At 40.0% G+C, this 17856-nt stretch overlaps 1 protein-coding gene across 2 annotated transcripts; it reads right to left on the reverse strand.

Annotated features, from left to right (window-relative positions):
- Positions 1-265: 265 nt before the first annotated feature.
- naa25 (N-alpha-acetyltransferase 25, NatB auxiliary subunit) lies at positions 266-16927 on the reverse strand. Of its 2 annotated transcripts, XM_020082376.2 has the most exons (24): positions 16772-16927; positions 13944-14029; positions 12637-12775; positions 12427-12545; positions 12198-12272; positions 12005-12112; positions 11734-11812; positions 10768-10879; positions 9533-9622; positions 8726-8898; positions 8520-8632; positions 8221-8428; positions 6362-6451; positions 6098-6278; positions 5436-5535; positions 5112-5263; positions 4892-5017; positions 4536-4779; positions 4117-4240; positions 3967-4032; positions 3774-3871; positions 3546-3656; positions 3277-3417; positions 266-2449 (listed from the first exon to the last, which is right to left on the reverse strand). In XM_020082376.2, the coding sequence occupies exons 1-24, from the start codon at positions 16827-16829 to the stop codon at positions 2327-2329; spliced, it is 2916 nt and encodes a 971-aa protein (XP_019937935.2). In that variant the 5' UTR covers positions 16830-16927; the 3' UTR covers positions 266-2326. The 2 variants fall into 2 exon arrangements, with proteins under 2 accessions (XP_019937935.2, XP_069370396.1); XM_069514295.1 differs by lacking the exons at positions 12637-12775; positions 13944-14029; positions 16772-16927 and having other exon boundaries at positions 12198-12332.
- Positions 16928-17856: the final 929 nt, after the last annotated feature.

The raw sequence follows: 17856 nt of genomic DNA on the forward strand, positions 1-17856 counted from the left end.
TAAAGTATAGAGGTTAAAAGCTAAGTAAAATATTCTTCAGTTCTATACTGCAGTGAAGTACTTTAATTTAAATCACTGCTCAACCAAAGCAGCTTAGTACTTCCATCAATGCTGTATTCCTGCTTTAAAAATAACTGAAACAACCAGTGATCAAAATAGTTGCAGATACACGTTCTAATCTGTTGATTCATTTATCAATTATTCTGAGAGAAAGCAATAATTAACACAAAAAAAGTTAAAAGACTTTACACGACAGAAAACAAGCTCACATTTACGTCTTTTTTTTATTTAAAAAAAGCTTAGACATTCCAGTGTTTCTGTTTTCCATTTTCTAACAAAAGAGGGTGGTGAGATGACACTCCAGATTGTCAACCATTACTCTGAACCTGGACAACAACACACGTAGTCAGGTCACAAACATCTTCTCCATTCAGACAGATGAGATCAGCTCTTCAAAAAAAGGCATTTATTAGCAGATGTGTATGTGATTGTATGCATATACAAGATTTAACAGGAAGGGGAGGATTCAGTCACATTTTCACATTGCTCAGCCAAGGTCTCAATAAAATGGTGAAAAAGCAAACTGCACACTACCTGCAGAATGAGCAGTCATCTGTCAGTGCTCCTTGGTGATGTCTCATCTACTGATTTTTTTTCCTCTGGGTTACCTCTGACTGGTTATTTAGAACAGGAGAAGATGCTGAGGGCGATGACGCTGTTTTGGTTCATGAGTCTTGTTTGGGAAGGAGTTGGTGGGAATAACAAAAACATGAACACAGGACAAATCTAAAAGTCTTCTACTGCAGCTGCTTTTAAAAACGCACTTACGTCCTTTCACGCTGTACTTTGAAAAGGCTGCCTTGACTTTTATTTACAATTAGGTCCAATGTTGGAAACACACCTCTCTGGGTTCGAGCCATTATTGATAGGAAGGAACGAGCCACCCCAGGAAGTGATGGTCTACAAATCTGCATGTTGGGTGAAAATAACTGACTGTACAATCAGATCTGGGTCAAAGTGGACAAAATCCTTTCAATGGTCTGGTCTAGACTGAACTAGAATATATTTAAGACAGAATATACAATCTAGAATCTGTCAAATCTTGTGAATTTTTGCATTTGACATTTTGTCACTACACACACAGGTATTCATGAATGAGTTGTCACGATCTTTCTCTTCATTTCATTAATAGTCGTTGCATACTGATGAATGTGTCACACTGCTGGAAGGACCCTGCATGTCTGAGGAAACGGTAAATCATGGATGATGGGAGTGGAAAACAGTTTGTGGTGAACATTCAAAATTAGACAATCGCACTCTTAAATATTCATAATCAGTCCAGTCTTAAAGGATTGTGATGATTTGAGCCATGCCTGATTTTTTTTGTTTTTGTGCTGGAACAACCCAATTCCATGTAGACATGTTTTACAAGCACCACTCGTACTGAGGAGAAACGAAACGAAACCACAGCAGCGAATTCTTAATAGAAAAAATGTCCTGCTGGTTACTGAACTCAACATTGCTCATTATAATACTGCAACTACAGAGGTGGTTCCACTTTCAGCACCAAAGCGAGACACACGACAGACACACACAAAAACCCAAACACAAGTGTGACGCGATAATTCTTGAATGGGAAACTTAAAAAGGCTTCCGGCTGCGAGCCAGGTGTCCATACTTCCATAGAGTGCATCAGTTTAATGCAAAATTGTGCCAGTTTCTTTTTTGAAAGAGAGAAACAGCTGAAAGAGCAGCACATTGACAGAACTCTCCTCCTCAAAGTGTGTGTGTGTGTGTGTCACTGTGTTTTACTTTGATTGCCGTCACCAGAAAAAACAAAGTGAGGAATAAAGATGAAACAAAATAGTGGTTTACTGTGCCTTATATTGTCATTTAGTCAACCATCTGTGGTAGTTGCTCTTCACTATGTACAATAATTTATTAGATTAGTTCATCTAAAACTGCTTGTTCATTTGCTTTATTTCAAAAGGAGCATGTTTTTTTCCTCTCATTCTCACTTATATAAATTTATGAGTTTTCTTACAAGCTTATGTGCTATGAGTTCACTAATGTCCCAGAGGTGTTTGTTGGAGTGGAAGAAAAGAAAAAAATCCAGACTGAGAGCTCATGAATGCCGAGTGAGAAATATGCAGGAAGGGAGAGAGGGTGGAAATGATTAATGGGCGTGTTGGGTCTGGGTTTGTTGGACCAGCAAGTAAAAAGTAGGACTTGCAGGTTAGCTGGTGGGCTGACAGACGGTGATGTGGGGAACACGGGGGTTGACGGTGGGAGTATAGTCATCTTATTCAGGGGTGAATGACGATGTTCAGATCTTGAGGCTCTTTATAGTTTCTGCTCTCTTTTTGAGCAGATCTCCCACCTCCTGTAGCGAGCGCAGGTAGCTGCTCTGCACCTTGTCCATAGCAGCCTTCATAAACGACGCCTCCTCCTGAAACACATGACAAAGAAAGAGAAACCTCAGAGCTCATCAGAAAACAAAAGAAATGTCACACCCACAAAAAACATTTGATTAAGAGCTTTCCATTCACACCAGGACATGACATTTTCTATGTCACTCTCAGTATCTATTGTACAAAATAACCTGACATATACATCAACCTCATGTTGGCCCTAGATGAAACAAACAAATAAACAGATGTTTGTTAAAGAGTTGAAACTATTCCATAGCTGTTCTATTTTTCAGTCTAGACAAAAGTAGCATGGCTACAAACCTCTGATTTCTCCAGGACTGACAAACCTGAATGAAATATTCTGTCATGTCGGCTGATGAGTGGAGCATTTTCCCCATTAAACAAAAACTCAATGTTTTAGGTCAACAAGTTAATTTCAGATTTGTTCCTGAGTCTCTTCTCGCACCGACTCTGCAGCTGAAAACCAGCAGATCGCATCCCGACCCTGCTCATCTATGATTTATCAAAGCTATGCAGCTTTCCAAGGGATGTGGTGGTCGATTAATTGATCAACAAGAAAACAATCAACCGAATATGTAAAAATTCATTCATAATTTGAGTTTTTAAGCAAAAATAAACATTTGATGGTTTCATTATCTCAGGTGTTAGAATTTGGCTCTTTATAATGTCATGAATTACATTTTGAACCGTCAGTGAGAAATATTTAAGAAATCAAGAGCTCTTTGCTTCAAAATAATACAAATATGAATCTGAGGCTTCTCTGAGGCTTCGGAAGACAAGGAGCAGCATTTTGATATTCTATTAGTGGAAAAACAGGATGGGAGCAAGAAACAGTATCACTCACCTGTTTGTATCCTTCCAAGGTTAAACTGGCTAATTTAAGGGCTGTGATGCCAGTCTCTTGCCCATTTATATGCTCCAAAGCCTGGGTAAGCAGGTCCTGCAAGCTCCCCGACAGCTCTTGGAACCCACACACCACCACTGGCTGCAAGAGACACTCAATATCAGTGGAGTTGCACTTAATAAGTATTGATCAGATCACAAAGTCAGGAGCAGGAGTGTTTAATGTTCTATGCATGTGTGTTTATGAGGAGTAAACAGAGGGGACTGTACCAGAGCTGTGTTTGCGTCCTTTTTCTTCTTTTTCTTCTTCTGCAGACTAGTTTTGAGTGGTCGTAGGATCTTGGCACAGTAACTAGCCATCCACATAACTATGCACACCGTCTGCAGAGAATAACATGATTATGTCACAAAATATCATACCAACATATATGATATACATATCAAAGTATATCATATTTTGAATAATTAGGAAAACAAGCAAACACAGCGATGCCTCACCTCAACAAAGAAGATAAGGTTTTCTAATAAGGATGGCCAGGTTTTCAATGTGCTGTCTTTCATTTCCAATAAATCCCCTTTGCATTTATTCAGTATTTCTGTAGATGGTAAGAGGGGAAAAACAAAGCACCGAATAATGTTATAATAATGTCTTTATTGATGAAGAGATGAAAAACTCCAGCTGCTAACTCACCTTGTAGTTGTACCACTATTGATTTGAAACTGTTACAGATCTGGGTTTGAAGCTCCAACGACTCATCTAGGACGGAACAAAAAGATTAGTCATCGTAAAACAAGAGACAACATCAAGGTTGTACACCTCATATTACTGTCATCTCTTTACCAAGTCCAACAGTCTCCAGCTCCTGCAGGTGGACAGACAGCTGGAGGGCTGCAGCCTGACACTGGCAGCTTCCGCTGGACAGAGCTTGACCCAGGCGGGTGGAGGGTGGTCCCAGGAATGGATACTGCAGTGCAACAGTAACATCATTACCGTAATGTTCTATATTATGTCATTCACATGTTCTGGAAATATTTTTTAACTTCACAACATTAAATGTTGTTATTTGTAAAAAATAAGACATAAAGGTTTTTTTTTTTTTAATTTTAAACTAAAACTTTTGAGTCCTTTTAATCAAACCAGCAGCAAACTAGAAAACATTTTGGAGGAGTACGTAACCCTTGTCTTCTTTTTTGCTTTCTCTATCAATAAAAAGTTTCATTGGATTTTCAGAAAGTGTGGTGCCTGTGTGTTAAACGTACCTGGATGTGTTTCTCTGCCATCTGAGCGGCTGTCTGCAGAGTCTGATTGAGCTGAGAGAGCAGGCTGCCGAGAATCGAGCTCTTGTCACTGACTCCGTTTTCGTTGGTTATTTCAGAGTTCTTTTGCGAGGGTGCGTGTCCCAGACCAGTCATATAGGCGAGGAGGCGAAGTGTTAGAGAACGTATCCTCAGCCACACGGACTCTTCTTCTACAGAGCGACGCCGATGCTCATCAGTTATCTTTCTGTAAAAGGAAGGGAGGATGGGTTGATTTGGTGTACTAGAGCTTCTGATCAGGTACGTGGGTCTCTGTTTGTGTAAAAAAAATTATATATATAATGAAAATAAATCTATACCTCTCCTTGGGGTCCCAGCTGGTAAAAACAGTCAGGTCTCTGTTGTCCCTCATATTATCCCAGGGGATGTCATCCTCCTCTGCAGACAAAGACATGGCCTTCACACTTTCCTCCAGACTCAACACACTGGAAAACACATGAGAGGCAACTTGCAAATTAAAAGTCCAGCTAAACAGCACAAGTCCTTAGAATTTACAGTGTGTGTTGAGTATCTTCTCACATATCAGCCTCGAGGAACAGGTCCAGCAGCATCCTCTCAGTGCGGACTTGGGCAAAGTGCAGAGATTGATTCAACCTGTTCCTGAGGGCGATGAACTCTGGGATTTTCTCAAACGCACCATACTTATACGCCTGGATGATATACTCTGAGGTCTGGTGGAAAGATAAGGAAGAATAGAAAAGAAAATTGAAGTAGAAGGAAGAAAGTTGGAGTAGAGAAGGAGAGAAATAAATTAAGTAATATAGATGAACGAAGCAGAAAACATAACAGAGATCCAGGATTTAAAAGTCTCAGGAAACAAAACAAGAGGTGAGACAAACTTACATCTTTCTGATTAGAGTGGAAAAACCTGAGGGAGAAATTGCAGGACTGGGAGGCTGCTGCAAACTGACCCAATGACTCAGCATAACGTGTTAACAGAAACCTGGAAGTTAAACAGAAAAAAGGGTTTTGACACTAAAATCTCCTGTGAAAACACTGAAGCAGAACCACTGAGTCCTAGACCCAGTTCCGACCTAGTATTAACATCTGCTCTGCGTGATCCGATCACAAGTGGTCAGTGTTAAGATCAAATACGTCCTCAATGCATCCCGAGATCCAATCACATTCAGAGGTGGTCTGGCACGCATGTGGCCACGCTCTGTTTGCTGTGTGAATGTGTCCTCAACAAATATGAGGTACTGCCTACTGAGCAAATTTTTGTGTGCTCACACACACTCTCTCACACACATTCTCTCACACACACACTCTCACACACACTCACACACAATTTGAAAAAGGACCTATGTATTTATTTGCATATAGACTGGAGAAGTGAAAAACATATTCAAAACACATTTTAATTCCAGGTGTGAACAGGCAAACTCAATGTTTCCCTTGTGATCTCAGGACAAGGTCACTTTCAACAGGATTCTTAGGAGGGTTTTTGAAATGCTTGTTAAACACAACCCGTAATGTAATTGAAGGTAACTGTACTATGTACTGACCCTATTGTGTCATGCTGGACATGCTTGGCGTCCAAGCTGGAGTAAAGGTCCACTACAGGCTCAAAGGCTCCGAGGTGACAGAAGAGGAGCAGGAGCAGCAACTTGAACTGGGCGTTTGAGGAACTGTGAGACAGACCCTCCTGGAGCAGACCCAAACACTGCCACACCATGTTCTCATCCCCTGCAACACACACGGCAACACATTCAGAGATGACATTACCGAGTCAGAGAAGAGAACGGAATAATAGAGCAAGAAAAACTCACCAGTCTCCTTCCACAAGTCAATGTATACATGAGCTGCCATGAGACAATACATATCGGAAAACTGCAGCTCCGTCTTCAGAGCGTTCTTCCCTGTTAACAGAGAGATTGATAAGTCAGTGACAGTTCACATTTCATATCCAGATAAACATGCATATGCTAACTGCATTACTGTATCGACTGTATGAATTGGGGTCATGTCTTTGCAGATGCAAGTTACAACTGCAGCTGTTGTCTCCTTCATGATTTTTCAGGTTGTGTCCTGACAAAAAGCATCTTACAATGTCCGAGTCTGAGGTAGTGTTGGTTTCAAGACAGATACCAAGTCATGAATTTCAATACAGATACTTTCTTAATCTTTTTCATTAAAAAAAAAATTTAAAAAAAAAAGAGAGAGAGAGTCTCTATCTGTGCCAATGGCAACAGGCTTCTCTAATAAAAAATGGTTGGTGATAAATTAGTCATAGCAGAGGGTTTTATTAGTTTGTGAAGCTTCTGGGTTCAAGCATAATCACCATAAAAACATAAAACTAACTTACTATATGTCATTTATTTTCATTATTTCCATGCTCAATTAAAATGTAGTATATCTGGTAAGTGTTTTCTTGTTTGCTTGTATTCATGCATGTAGGTGGTTTTTGACAATAGAAAAGTAGCCTTCATTTTACAGCATTAGGCAACCAGTCCGTTAAGTATGGTAGCTGCTGTTTTAGTTTGAGCTCCTGGTTTTATCTTGACTGTAAGAGTCCTTATCCTGTTCAGAATTAGTTTTATTCTCCTCCATGTTTGTTTGCGTTGCCTTCTTGCAGCTTTCCTGCCTGTTACCGTGCTGTGTGCAGGAACATAAAGCCCTATTCGAAATTAAGTATAATATGAAGCAATAGACATTTTTCTATCATCAAACAATCTATAACGTCATATTGCAAAGGCCAACTTTCAACAATACAATGCTCACAGTAGGGTTAGGCGATAGCTTCTGCAGAATAACCGTTGTCCATTGACAATATATTTGCATGGGTGTATGTGAGTGTATGAATGTCAGCTCAAGTGGGAGAGAGAGATAGAATGAGATAGAGAGAAAATTTGAATGTTAAAAATGAATTCTCGATGAGAGAGACCATTATATTAGCAAAATAAAATGACCAAATCGCCCCCCAAAAAATTAAACGATACAGATTCGCCAATTAACTATATATTCATCCAAACACACAACCCTAGCTCAGAGTCAATCTGTTCAAATGGAGCAAATGAACAAAGAATAGTACAGATGCCTTAAAGTCTTTCTCCAGAAAAGGGGTCTAAATTTAGTACCCTGCTTGAAGAAAGTCCCTGGACTTTCTAAAGGCCTAACAGAGAACTGAACATTCTGATTGGATGCTACAACAGAAGGCACTGATTTCCAGTTATATTTATTTAAGGACTGAGGAGGGAATTCATTGAACATTAAAGCAGAAAAATACCTCAGGAAAACACTCAGCAGATTGTGTAACTGGCATTTTCGCAATTCTCTCCCAAATCTGCAAATCTCCTGTCTAACACCCACAGACGCTTCATGCAACAGTAGATTTTCGATATAGAATCGTTTTTGTCTCATCATGTGCAAAAACAACAGTGGCCTCTTTTATAAGTATGATTTGATGAAGAATCACTGCCTCTGAAAATGTGGGAACAGACAAGGGATTCCATTTTTCTGGTCAGGGAGTGTGTGATACGTGTTGCATTCACACAATGAAGTCCTGGATCTGTATGGTTTGAGGGACTTTGCAATAATATTTTGACCCTTTGCTCCATGAATAATCTGATAATCCTGAACTAATGTTAATGCCAAGAGGTCAAAGAATCAACAAGAATGATGCACTTACCAAACTTGAGGCCGTGACGATAGTGAGCCTTGAGTTCCGCGATAAGCTGCAGTTTTCCATCCACGTCGAGACTGTGCTGCAGCCCAAGTGCTCGACTCAGCTGACACACACACAAATGCCTCTGTAACGCTTTGGTATCCTCTGGAAAAGTGAATCCCTCCTCTCCTTGCATGCTGAGTGGAACCGCTTCACTCAGGCGGTTAATGAACTGAAAAATTACAGAGAAAAATGTGTTTCACAGCCAAACCCTTCACTTCATTAGAGGCAGTTCAGCAACACTGCAGGAACCAAGGTTTTACCTGAACGTGGTGTTCAGGAGAGAGCAGGTGTAGATATATCTGTAGGTCGGTGATGCAGCAGGGTTTGTCTCCAAACTTCCCAAAGAACTGCACCATTAGCTCTAAAGGATCCCCTGTTTGAATCCAAGCAACAAACGGTCACACACAAAGGGTAAAGCACTTGGAAAAAGGCTGAATATAAAATTTTGTGTGGTCCAATGTTTTACCGAGCAGGCTTTCTTCTGCACAGCCTCTTTCTCTGAGTCTGTGCATTAATTCAAGCCGAGCTAAATACGGCCCTCTGAGCGAACGAGAGTCTTTGCAGTCCTCCCCCTTAATTCTCTCTTCCACAAACCTCACTACTTCAGCCACAGTGTGATGTACCGCACCCTCTGAACAGCTGCAGTGAGACAGAAAGACACAGACGAAGCTGGATGTTATTATATTTGTCCATTTAGAAAAGATCTTGTTGCCCTACAAGGTTTCGAGACAAACAGAAGAACGGAACCAAAGGAGCTTCAAGGACAACTGTGTGGTTACTGAATGAGCTCTTGAATCCCTTAGCCAACTTAGAGCGTCATTCGAAGAACAACATAGTGGTGTAGGTATAACTTAAAAGGACGGTTTTGAATAAACTTTAGTATAGTTTGACACTATAGCACAACATCTTTACGAAATAACTAGTTCTCTTAGCTAATGTCTGACCATCACTGAATATAACAGCAGACTAGAACTGGAGGATTATTAGGCAATTCATCAGACAAACTCAGTATGAAGTAGCAGCTGAGCTGTTGTTGTACATTCAGCCACTGTACTAGATTATTTTACTGCATCATTTAAGCTGCCATCAACAGCGGTCACTTTCCTGTAGCTTGCATCATGCAGATTTCATTAAATGCATACCCTTGTTTTTTATCCAATTATAACACAAAATAATAACTCTAGTGTTTACTGCTGTAGTTGTGTGTTTGACATGTAGGTTTTTCAACTAAACAATGTCATGCTGAGGAAATAAAATAATAATTTATACTCACTGTTCGCCTTCTTCTGGCGGACTCCACATCTGATCCATGAGGTGGAAGAGAGAGTCAAAGTAGGAGGGATAAAACTGCCAATCATCGGGGCTGGAAACAGAACAATGATCATTATCCTTCACACAGGTGGAGCCGCACAAACAGCATATTGTTTTCATTCCTGTGTGTGCTTGGACGGTTTTTCACCAGACTTGGTGAGAATATCTCTAGGAAATTCAGATTGACTTTTGGAACTGATTGGTCAAAATACATTTTCCAAGATAATTTTCCAGGATAAGAGAGACCTCAGATGCTTTCCACTGATTCCTGTCACGCTCATACTGTGTGTGACTTTACAATATCAATTAGAGGCATGTCAGATTGCATAATGTATGCTTCATAAATGTATGCTCTCATAAATAGACACAACATCAGCTGTTTCATTCATCTGCACTGCTTTCATACTTTGTCTTTGACTTGAAGTTTAAGAGACAGACACAGGGCATGACGCAAGCTAAGAAGTTTAAGAGACAGACACAGGGCATGACGCAAGCTAAGAATATTAACAACCAGACAATATGTTCAAAGATTCCCTCATATTAACTCTGCCAATTATGTTATGTCATCACTGGTGTGTGTTTGTCTCTTTGATTGATGGAAAAATTATGCAAAAAGCACTGGATGGATTCCCATTAAATTTTGTGGAAGGACGGGGAAAAAAAACTTTTTGGTCCGGATCCTTATCAAGAATTCTTTTGTACTTTCTTCAACATTATGACTTCAACACAATTTTCAATATTTTCATTGCTTTCTCAGAGAATTATTCAGGGATGTTGATGACTAGTATTTATGAGTGTAAGAAATTTGATGTAGCTCTGATTAAAAATCGGGATCTAACAAATTAGAGTGTGGTTTGCTGGAGGCGCACTACTGAGCCAATACAGTTTACTCTGCAGGTAGAACCAGAACATGCTGGAGAGATGATTTACACCTCTGGCCTGGAAACACCTCTGGATCTTTGACGAGGAGCTGAAAAAATTGCTGGGAAGAGGGCTATCTGGACTGACTTGCTTTGCATGCTGCAGAGAAACAGCAGTAAGAGGATGGATTGATTTCTGTTGCCTGATTGTCCTCACAGTACAATCTAGTATCAGCACTTTGGATTGATGATCAAATATTGTACTGCACTTCACAGCCCAAACTTACACAATGTAAAGGGCCTTTTAAGATTGTGATGGTTTAATACTTATACTCACTTTTTGAGAAGTAGCTTGTGGGCCAAGGCGTTGCACTCTGGCCACTGTTGTAGTCGCTGGTACAGCATCATACACTTGTTTTCTCTGCTCTGCAGCTCACTGGTCAGCTTCTCTGTGGGAGACACATGGATGATAAGACTTGAACTGGCACAAAACATAACTCGTTCTTCATGCACTATTCTACCATGTCGTTAACTTCAAAATATTTATATAAACCTTTTTAAATTGGGTGTACTCAACACTGTATTGTTCTTATGTTTATCGTATTATGCTGATTCACAGTGGTTTGTTTGGCTGTTTTATTATTGAATCAATGCTGCTCTGCATAATTTGTGCAATATCTTGAGAATTGTAAATAATGAGCAGCTTACTGTTGTATGTATAACAACCTGCCAAAGGTCTGCCTAAAGCTGGCTCGTTTGCAGAAATGCTGAGCAATGTGCATTGTCCTCAGCCAACCAGTGAGGAAGGTCACAACCTCCCCTTCTGTTCATGAGTTACAGCCTTCAATAATGGCCAGGGGAGTGATTTTGCAGAATACTATGAACACAGTGAAGCTGACCTTTGACTTTTTGGGTATAACAGGTCATCACTTCTTCATTTTACCCAATTAGACGTTTGTGTAAAATGTTGTCATAATTAGCGTAATAATTCTTGAGTTATGGTCAAAAACGTGTTTCTATTGAGTCCACAAAGAGCTTTGACCTTTAAATTCTAGTCAACTTATCCTCACCTCCAAGAGAACATTTGTGTTAGATGTACTCAAATAGCCTTTAGGGGTTCCTGATAAATCACGTTCACAAGACGAAAATTGAGTCACTGTGACCTTAAAGTTTGACCCATAAAATCTAACCAGCTGATCCTGGCTGGTCCATGTCAGTCAATTTTGAAGATTTGAACTCACACACTGTGAGTGAACATGAAGGGACTTTACTTTTCAGGCACAGAAACAACATATCAACTCACCCCCAAGTGGGCCCCTGATCACTTCGAGAGCCTCTACACACTTCCCCAAGCGCTGCAGGATCATAAAATACAGTTGTACCTACAGTGGCACACACAAGAAAACAATACGGTCAACTTTACATTCTGGCCAATGGAGCAAATTCCAAAATGTAGAGCAATCAAAAAAACATGCAAAACAAATCCCATTTCTTTAACTGAACTCAGTCAATCCTGGGGTTCAGCTAAAATACCACTTCAACACTCTTTCAGGTCATGCAGACATGCAACTCACCTCTGCTTCTGCTTCAATCTTCTCTTCTTTTACCATTTTCTCCACCATGCGCTCAGCCAGTGGCAGGAACATGGTTTGGGCAAGTTTTTCATCTTGTGCGGAGATGGCCTGAGCAACGTGGCAAGTGTATCATTTTCAGAATGACGGCAATATTTAAGGAATGTGAATGAGTGTCATAACTGCCTGCCCATACCTGCATCACCAGACTCATGACAGACCAGAAGTAATAGGGATTCTTGGGGACAATTTTATACAAGGCCATTCCTGCCTGTAAAGTGCGAAGACGCAGTCGTCAACATCCTCTTCATTACTCTGATTATGTGTCCATCTTTTTAAATTACCAATGGAGCACAAAAGCCGCAGCTGTTAGTCATGTGTGTTTGCATGTTTACACACCAAGTGTGGATGTGAGATTTACATACCTGCTGCATCTTCTTGTACTCCCCGACACGAGCGTACGCCATGAAGAGGTGAGAGTGATACTCCTCACTGAGAGGAACCTTCTTCACTGCAGCTTCATACAGCTTGGTGACCAACTCCGCTGTAAGCAGCAGGTACAATAATGAGCATGCAATCATTCCAGTATTATTACCAGCCTTCATGAAAACGTTGGTGTGTGTGTGTGTACTTACGACGATGCATCTCTCTGTACAGTATAGTCAGGGCTTGTAGTGAATTGTCATCAGTGGGCTCTAGGGTGGCCACCTCCTGGGCCAAAGTGAAAGCTTCATCCTGCTTCCCAGTCCTCTGAAGGCCAATAGCCTTCAGAACCTGATGGGACGAGAAAAGACTATAACAATGAGTCTCACAGGGAACGACAGAGAGAAATCAAGAAACTAAAAGAATGCTTGAAAGTTAATGACTACATGGATAGAAAGAGATTTTAAAAAGTAAATCAAAACCACATGTGACTGTGATTTGAGCAATCTTCTGCTGTGTGTACGTGTCAGAGCTACATGATCTTTTTGACAACACAGTTACAATGGAGCCAAACAGTACTTAGAAACACTATAACTGACTTTTCTGGGGCACACAACCATCTTTTACAAAATATCTCCAGTTATGATTGAACAAAACATCTATAAATTCTCAATCAAGCGTGCCAGGCCGATAAAGTCTACATCAACAGTCTCTCAAACACCAAAGAAGAATGCTGTGGTCAAAGTAATATTGGGTGAAGCAGACACCTGTAAATTACAAATTTGTAATCAGAGCTCGCAGTGCTAACCCAATGTAGAGAAACTGGTAAATATACGCTATTGTTATTTACATGTAAATATAGATAAACACAAACCAGAGTTTTCATATTTAAAATTACTTAAAATGCTGTTCACATGTGGACGGGTGACCCAAACGCAAGGGATGATTTTAGTTATGGAAAATATACGCATTAGGGTGGACAAGGCATAAAACAATTACTTATACAATTACTTAAACTTTGAGAGAACTTACATTATGTTCAATATCATCCTTCCTAGGGACTGCAAATATTTAAAAGGTCTTTCTCAAACTAAAGGCTTTTACCGCGTTACTTTCCATTCATACCAAGAATAAATACACATTTTAAAACCCCATCAATTTGGAGCTTAGTATGTTTTGAGGTGTGGCTGACAGCAGGGTGGTCACAGGTCACAGCTTTGTCCCCTGCAGCAGCAGAATGTGTTCATTCATCATCCCCATCAAAGTGCAAACTGCTGCAGTCTTATTAGTCAGGTGGAATGTGTGCATGTGCATCTCTTTAGAGGTGCGGTCTATGCAAAGAGGGACATGACTTAGATGTATATGAGGAAGTGCAGTGGGAGAGGAAACGGTCTGAGAACGAGACTTAAGACTACATCTGTGAAATATATTTTTATGCAAAAAGAAAGGCTTGTGGCAACAGCGGGCACAATGAGCACAACCCAACACTGTAAGAGACAATACTCCCAGAGTCACCCACCTTGGCACAGTGCAGGTCCTTATGTTTCTTCAGCAGTTTATCTGCCTGCTGTATTGCCATTTTATTGTTGCCATTATCAAGGTAATCTGGGAAAGCAATGGAGAACAAGATTGAGGTTAGATTTGAATGCATCATGCAAAAGTTTGAAAGCAGGGTGGCAATGAATGATTATTTTCATCAAAAAAATCTGTCAATTATTGACTTGATTAATTTAGCATTTTGTGCCGATTATGACATCTACAAATGAAGTATTTTTTAGAAATGGTGATTAAATGTAAATAGTATAACTTACAGTGAGGACGTTTCACCGCATTGAATGTTTTTTACTTGACTATGCTCGCAATCTATATTGTTAAAATAAGAAGCTTTGTACTGAATTAAAAACCTTTGTAAATGCAGAACTGCAATTTGACAGGAAATTACAAATCTTAGCTCTGCAGCTGCAGCAAATTAAAATGTGGTTCCAAAACTAAAAAAAGTAAACTAGTCCCTCAGTGGTTAAAATGTATTTTCCATCCGGCGTCAGTGCTGTTCAGTTTGAAAGCAGACAGAATTTAACCCTGAAACTAAATGATGAGTCAGAAATGGTTCCACAAGTTTCTGGAAGCTTTCGTCAACTTTGGTTAATCTGTGACGACAGTTTGAACAGAAAGAATAGATGTGACATAGCCACAGTGTCCTGTCTGGCAAAGTTAATTTTGGCACGCAGCTGTTCTGAAGAGGGTGTGTGTGTGTGTGTGTGTGTGTAATCATGTGTGACACATGATTATGGTGACAGCTGTACATATCAATAAATTCATTAGGCTACAACAAATGATTACTTTCTTTATTTATGACTTGCAATTTGTATTTTAAAATATAAAATAATGAGGCCGGACACTGTTGAGGGAGAAATGATTGCTTGCTCAGTTTTTCCTGAAACTTAGTACAGAAGGACCTGAAACTGCCAGAGTTGATGACTGTTGGTGAAATGAAGTCTGTCCTAAAGTGTCCGGAGAGTAGTTCCATTCTAGGTCAATACTTTTTCCTCTGAAATTTCTTACATTTCACGGTTTCTCAAACTTGCCTTTTTTGCACCTTATTAATTCAATTTTGAGTAAGTTGCTCTTGCACTTGTTTCATTTTTACGAGATATATGTGTGCTTTAACAAATGGAACCCATATGATGTGTAATAGTTGTCGTTGTCTTTTATTCATTACTGGACCAAAGCATTTCGCTGCCCTCTTGGTCACACATAGAGGGCTCAGCCAACATAGAGTAGCTTGATTACTAATAACTCAAATATATACACATATATATATATATATTTAAAATGCACACAAGGAGGTGGATATCAACAGAGTCCTTCCACCTCCTCCTTTCACCCACGCATTTATAAGAGAAACATACAGGCCCCATTTGAGGAAGCATTTTTCTTTCTGAATGACATTCTTTCACATGCAGCAACTTTTCCTTGGTTCCCCTGGCATCAGCGGAGAAAATGAACTGCCTTCTATAGGGAATGCTGAGAGAAAAGGTTATTTCCAACTCTGAATCGTACTATACTTAACTCTGATGGCCAAATTGATTTAGTTTAATGCGACATAGTTGATTGATTCATAATCAATAACTACTACTGGGATTATCTATTAACCACTTAAGTCAATTTTCAATATATTACCATTTGCAGTTTCTAGCTTCTTAGATGTGATTTACATTTGGATATATTGTTTTTCATATAAAACAAAACCTTTGTCACATTGGCATTTGAAAAATTATTATTATAATTTATTTTTTTTTAAATTGTGGCAGCTAGTGGATTTGTGGAATGAACTGTTTTAGATATAGAAGAAAATGTCAAACTTCCAGCTCATCACTCGTGACAAATGTAATAATTAGATTCACTATTTGTCAAACAAAGTTTCAAGACACTTAACTTTTCTCCTTCTGACATTTAAGAGACGAAGGTTAACAGAGAAAATACCTGGTAGATTAATAAGTAATAAACAATCATTAGTTGGAGTCCTTCAGAATGCCCCCATGTAGCATGCAATGAATTAACTGCAGTCCATTTAGCTGATAATTGTGCTCCACCTCTGGAGAGTGAACACATGAGGTTATTTATAGTTCATTCATACACTCACATACACAGTTAACCCTGTGATCATCTGGTATTTCTATTATATGACAGCACAGTGTACAACCACTGTTAACAGGTCTATGCTAACTGGCTAGCAGGCTAATATACCGGAGTTAGCTTGGAGCATTGTCCTTTAACTTAATGCTTAATGCTAACTGGAAGCTTAGCTTGTAACATTTAGCTAGCAGGACACACAAGCGGTTACACACTCAGACCGGGGCCGGACACACGAGCACGCGAGAACACGCGTCCACCGGAGCCACAGCAACACACTTCTCACAATTAAACAACTTTTAACTTTTCGACGTGCTAAAAGCCTTAGCATGTCCGCTAGCTAGCTGACACATTAGCATGCTAGGCTAGCTGTCAAACAGCGACCAGGAGCCGGAGCAGGAGAAACCTCTCCGAGCCGGAGGACACGGGACACCACCGGGAAGGTCTGCGGCTTGAACAAGGAGACAGCCCGGTTTTCACCAGACTCCGCCCGCGGTACCCGCGAGCCACCTTTGGCTCGGTGGCAGACCGGGGTAAGGTGCACTGTCATCGGGCGCTGCAGGCAGCAGAACCCGCGGTCTGAGCTGGAGGGGCCGCAGCGCTGCACTCCGACTCCCGACACCATCCACCCCTCCGCACACATGCGCCCGTACACAGGACAACACCGTGTAGCCCACCTCCGCGCACACAAACACCGCCACACTGAGTCCGTACCGTATATGGGTCTGAGTCTCCTGTCGTTGGGGTCCTGCACATGGCCTCTCGCCGCCATGGTGGAGTTTACCTGCTGGTAGATGTGCACGCATGCGCAGTGGCGGCTGCCTCGGGAGCGATTAAAGGATTTTGTCTGGGCTGATTTCTGCCTCCGAGCCGCAGGAAGTACTGCGAACACTTCAGAAGTACTCTGCAAAATACTCCAGCACAAGTTATGGTCCAGCGCTCACTTCACTGCCAACTTCAGCAAACAGAAGTGAAATATACGTGATCAGCAGGAGCAGCTGATGTGTCTGGTTATGGGATGCCCACTGTGAAAATTCATTCATACTTCAATTATATTTTTAGCAAATTTACCTCAAACAGACAAATATTCATGTCATATATAAGTTGAATGTTAAATGTTGTATCTATATGTACATGTTAAATGTAAAATCAAAATTTTCGATTAAACTTTTACATCTAAAATGTAATATTTACATTTAACATTTACATTCACATTTAGATTTAATATTTACATTTAGATTCAAGCTTTACATTTAGATTTAATAATTATATTTAACATGTAACTTATATATGACACAAATGTCTGTCTTAAAGGTCCAGTGTGTAAGATTTAGGTGAAAGGAAACTAATGTTTTCACTAGTTCATTTCATCTAAATTGTATGAATTGTAGTTTTCCTTACCCCAGAAAAGACCCTTTATATTTAAATACTTTATATTTACATCGAGGGGACCCTCTCTACAGAGGCCACCATGTTTTTTACATGGTATTATGGTTTATAAGCTTTTCATGTTATTTGTGTGCAAAACCTATGGACTCTAGATGTCACATTAGTGAAGCAAAGTTAAAAAGTAGTGGTAAGTATAAATTTGCCTTAACAGAAAATATAAGTATAAGAGCCTCATATTTGTACTTACGTAAGTAAATATACTCGGTTACATTCCACCACCATTCCATGACTTTATGTAAGAATGCTTCATGTAAAACAGAAAGAAACCCTTGTGCCTCAGGATGACAGATTCAGTGAAGGTTCACACTCTGGATTTAAAAATACAAATCATATTCAATTGATTGAATGTT

Source organism: Paralichthys olivaceus, chromosome 18 (assembly GCF_024713975.1).
Source record: "Paralichthys olivaceus isolate ysfri-2021 chromosome 18, ASM2471397v2, whole genome shotgun sequence".
NCBI classification, from domain to species: Eukaryota; Metazoa; Chordata; class Actinopteri; order Pleuronectiformes; family Paralichthyidae; genus Paralichthys; species Paralichthys olivaceus.

Bases quoted from the DNA above. Each gene is read 5' to 3' on its own strand.
- naa25 (XM_020082376.2), bottom strand. From the start codon at position 16,829: ATGGCGGCGAGAGGCCATGTGCAGGACCCCAACGACAGGAGACTCAGA. The intron at 12,546-12,636 runs GTAAGTACACAC...TGCTGCTTACAG, and splicing joins GTACAGAGAGATGCATCGTC to CGGAGTTGGTCACCAAGCTG. The intron at 12,273-12,426 runs GTATGTAAATCT...CGCACTTTACAG, and splicing joins AGTACAAGAAGATGCAGCAG to GCAGGAATGGCCTTGTATAA.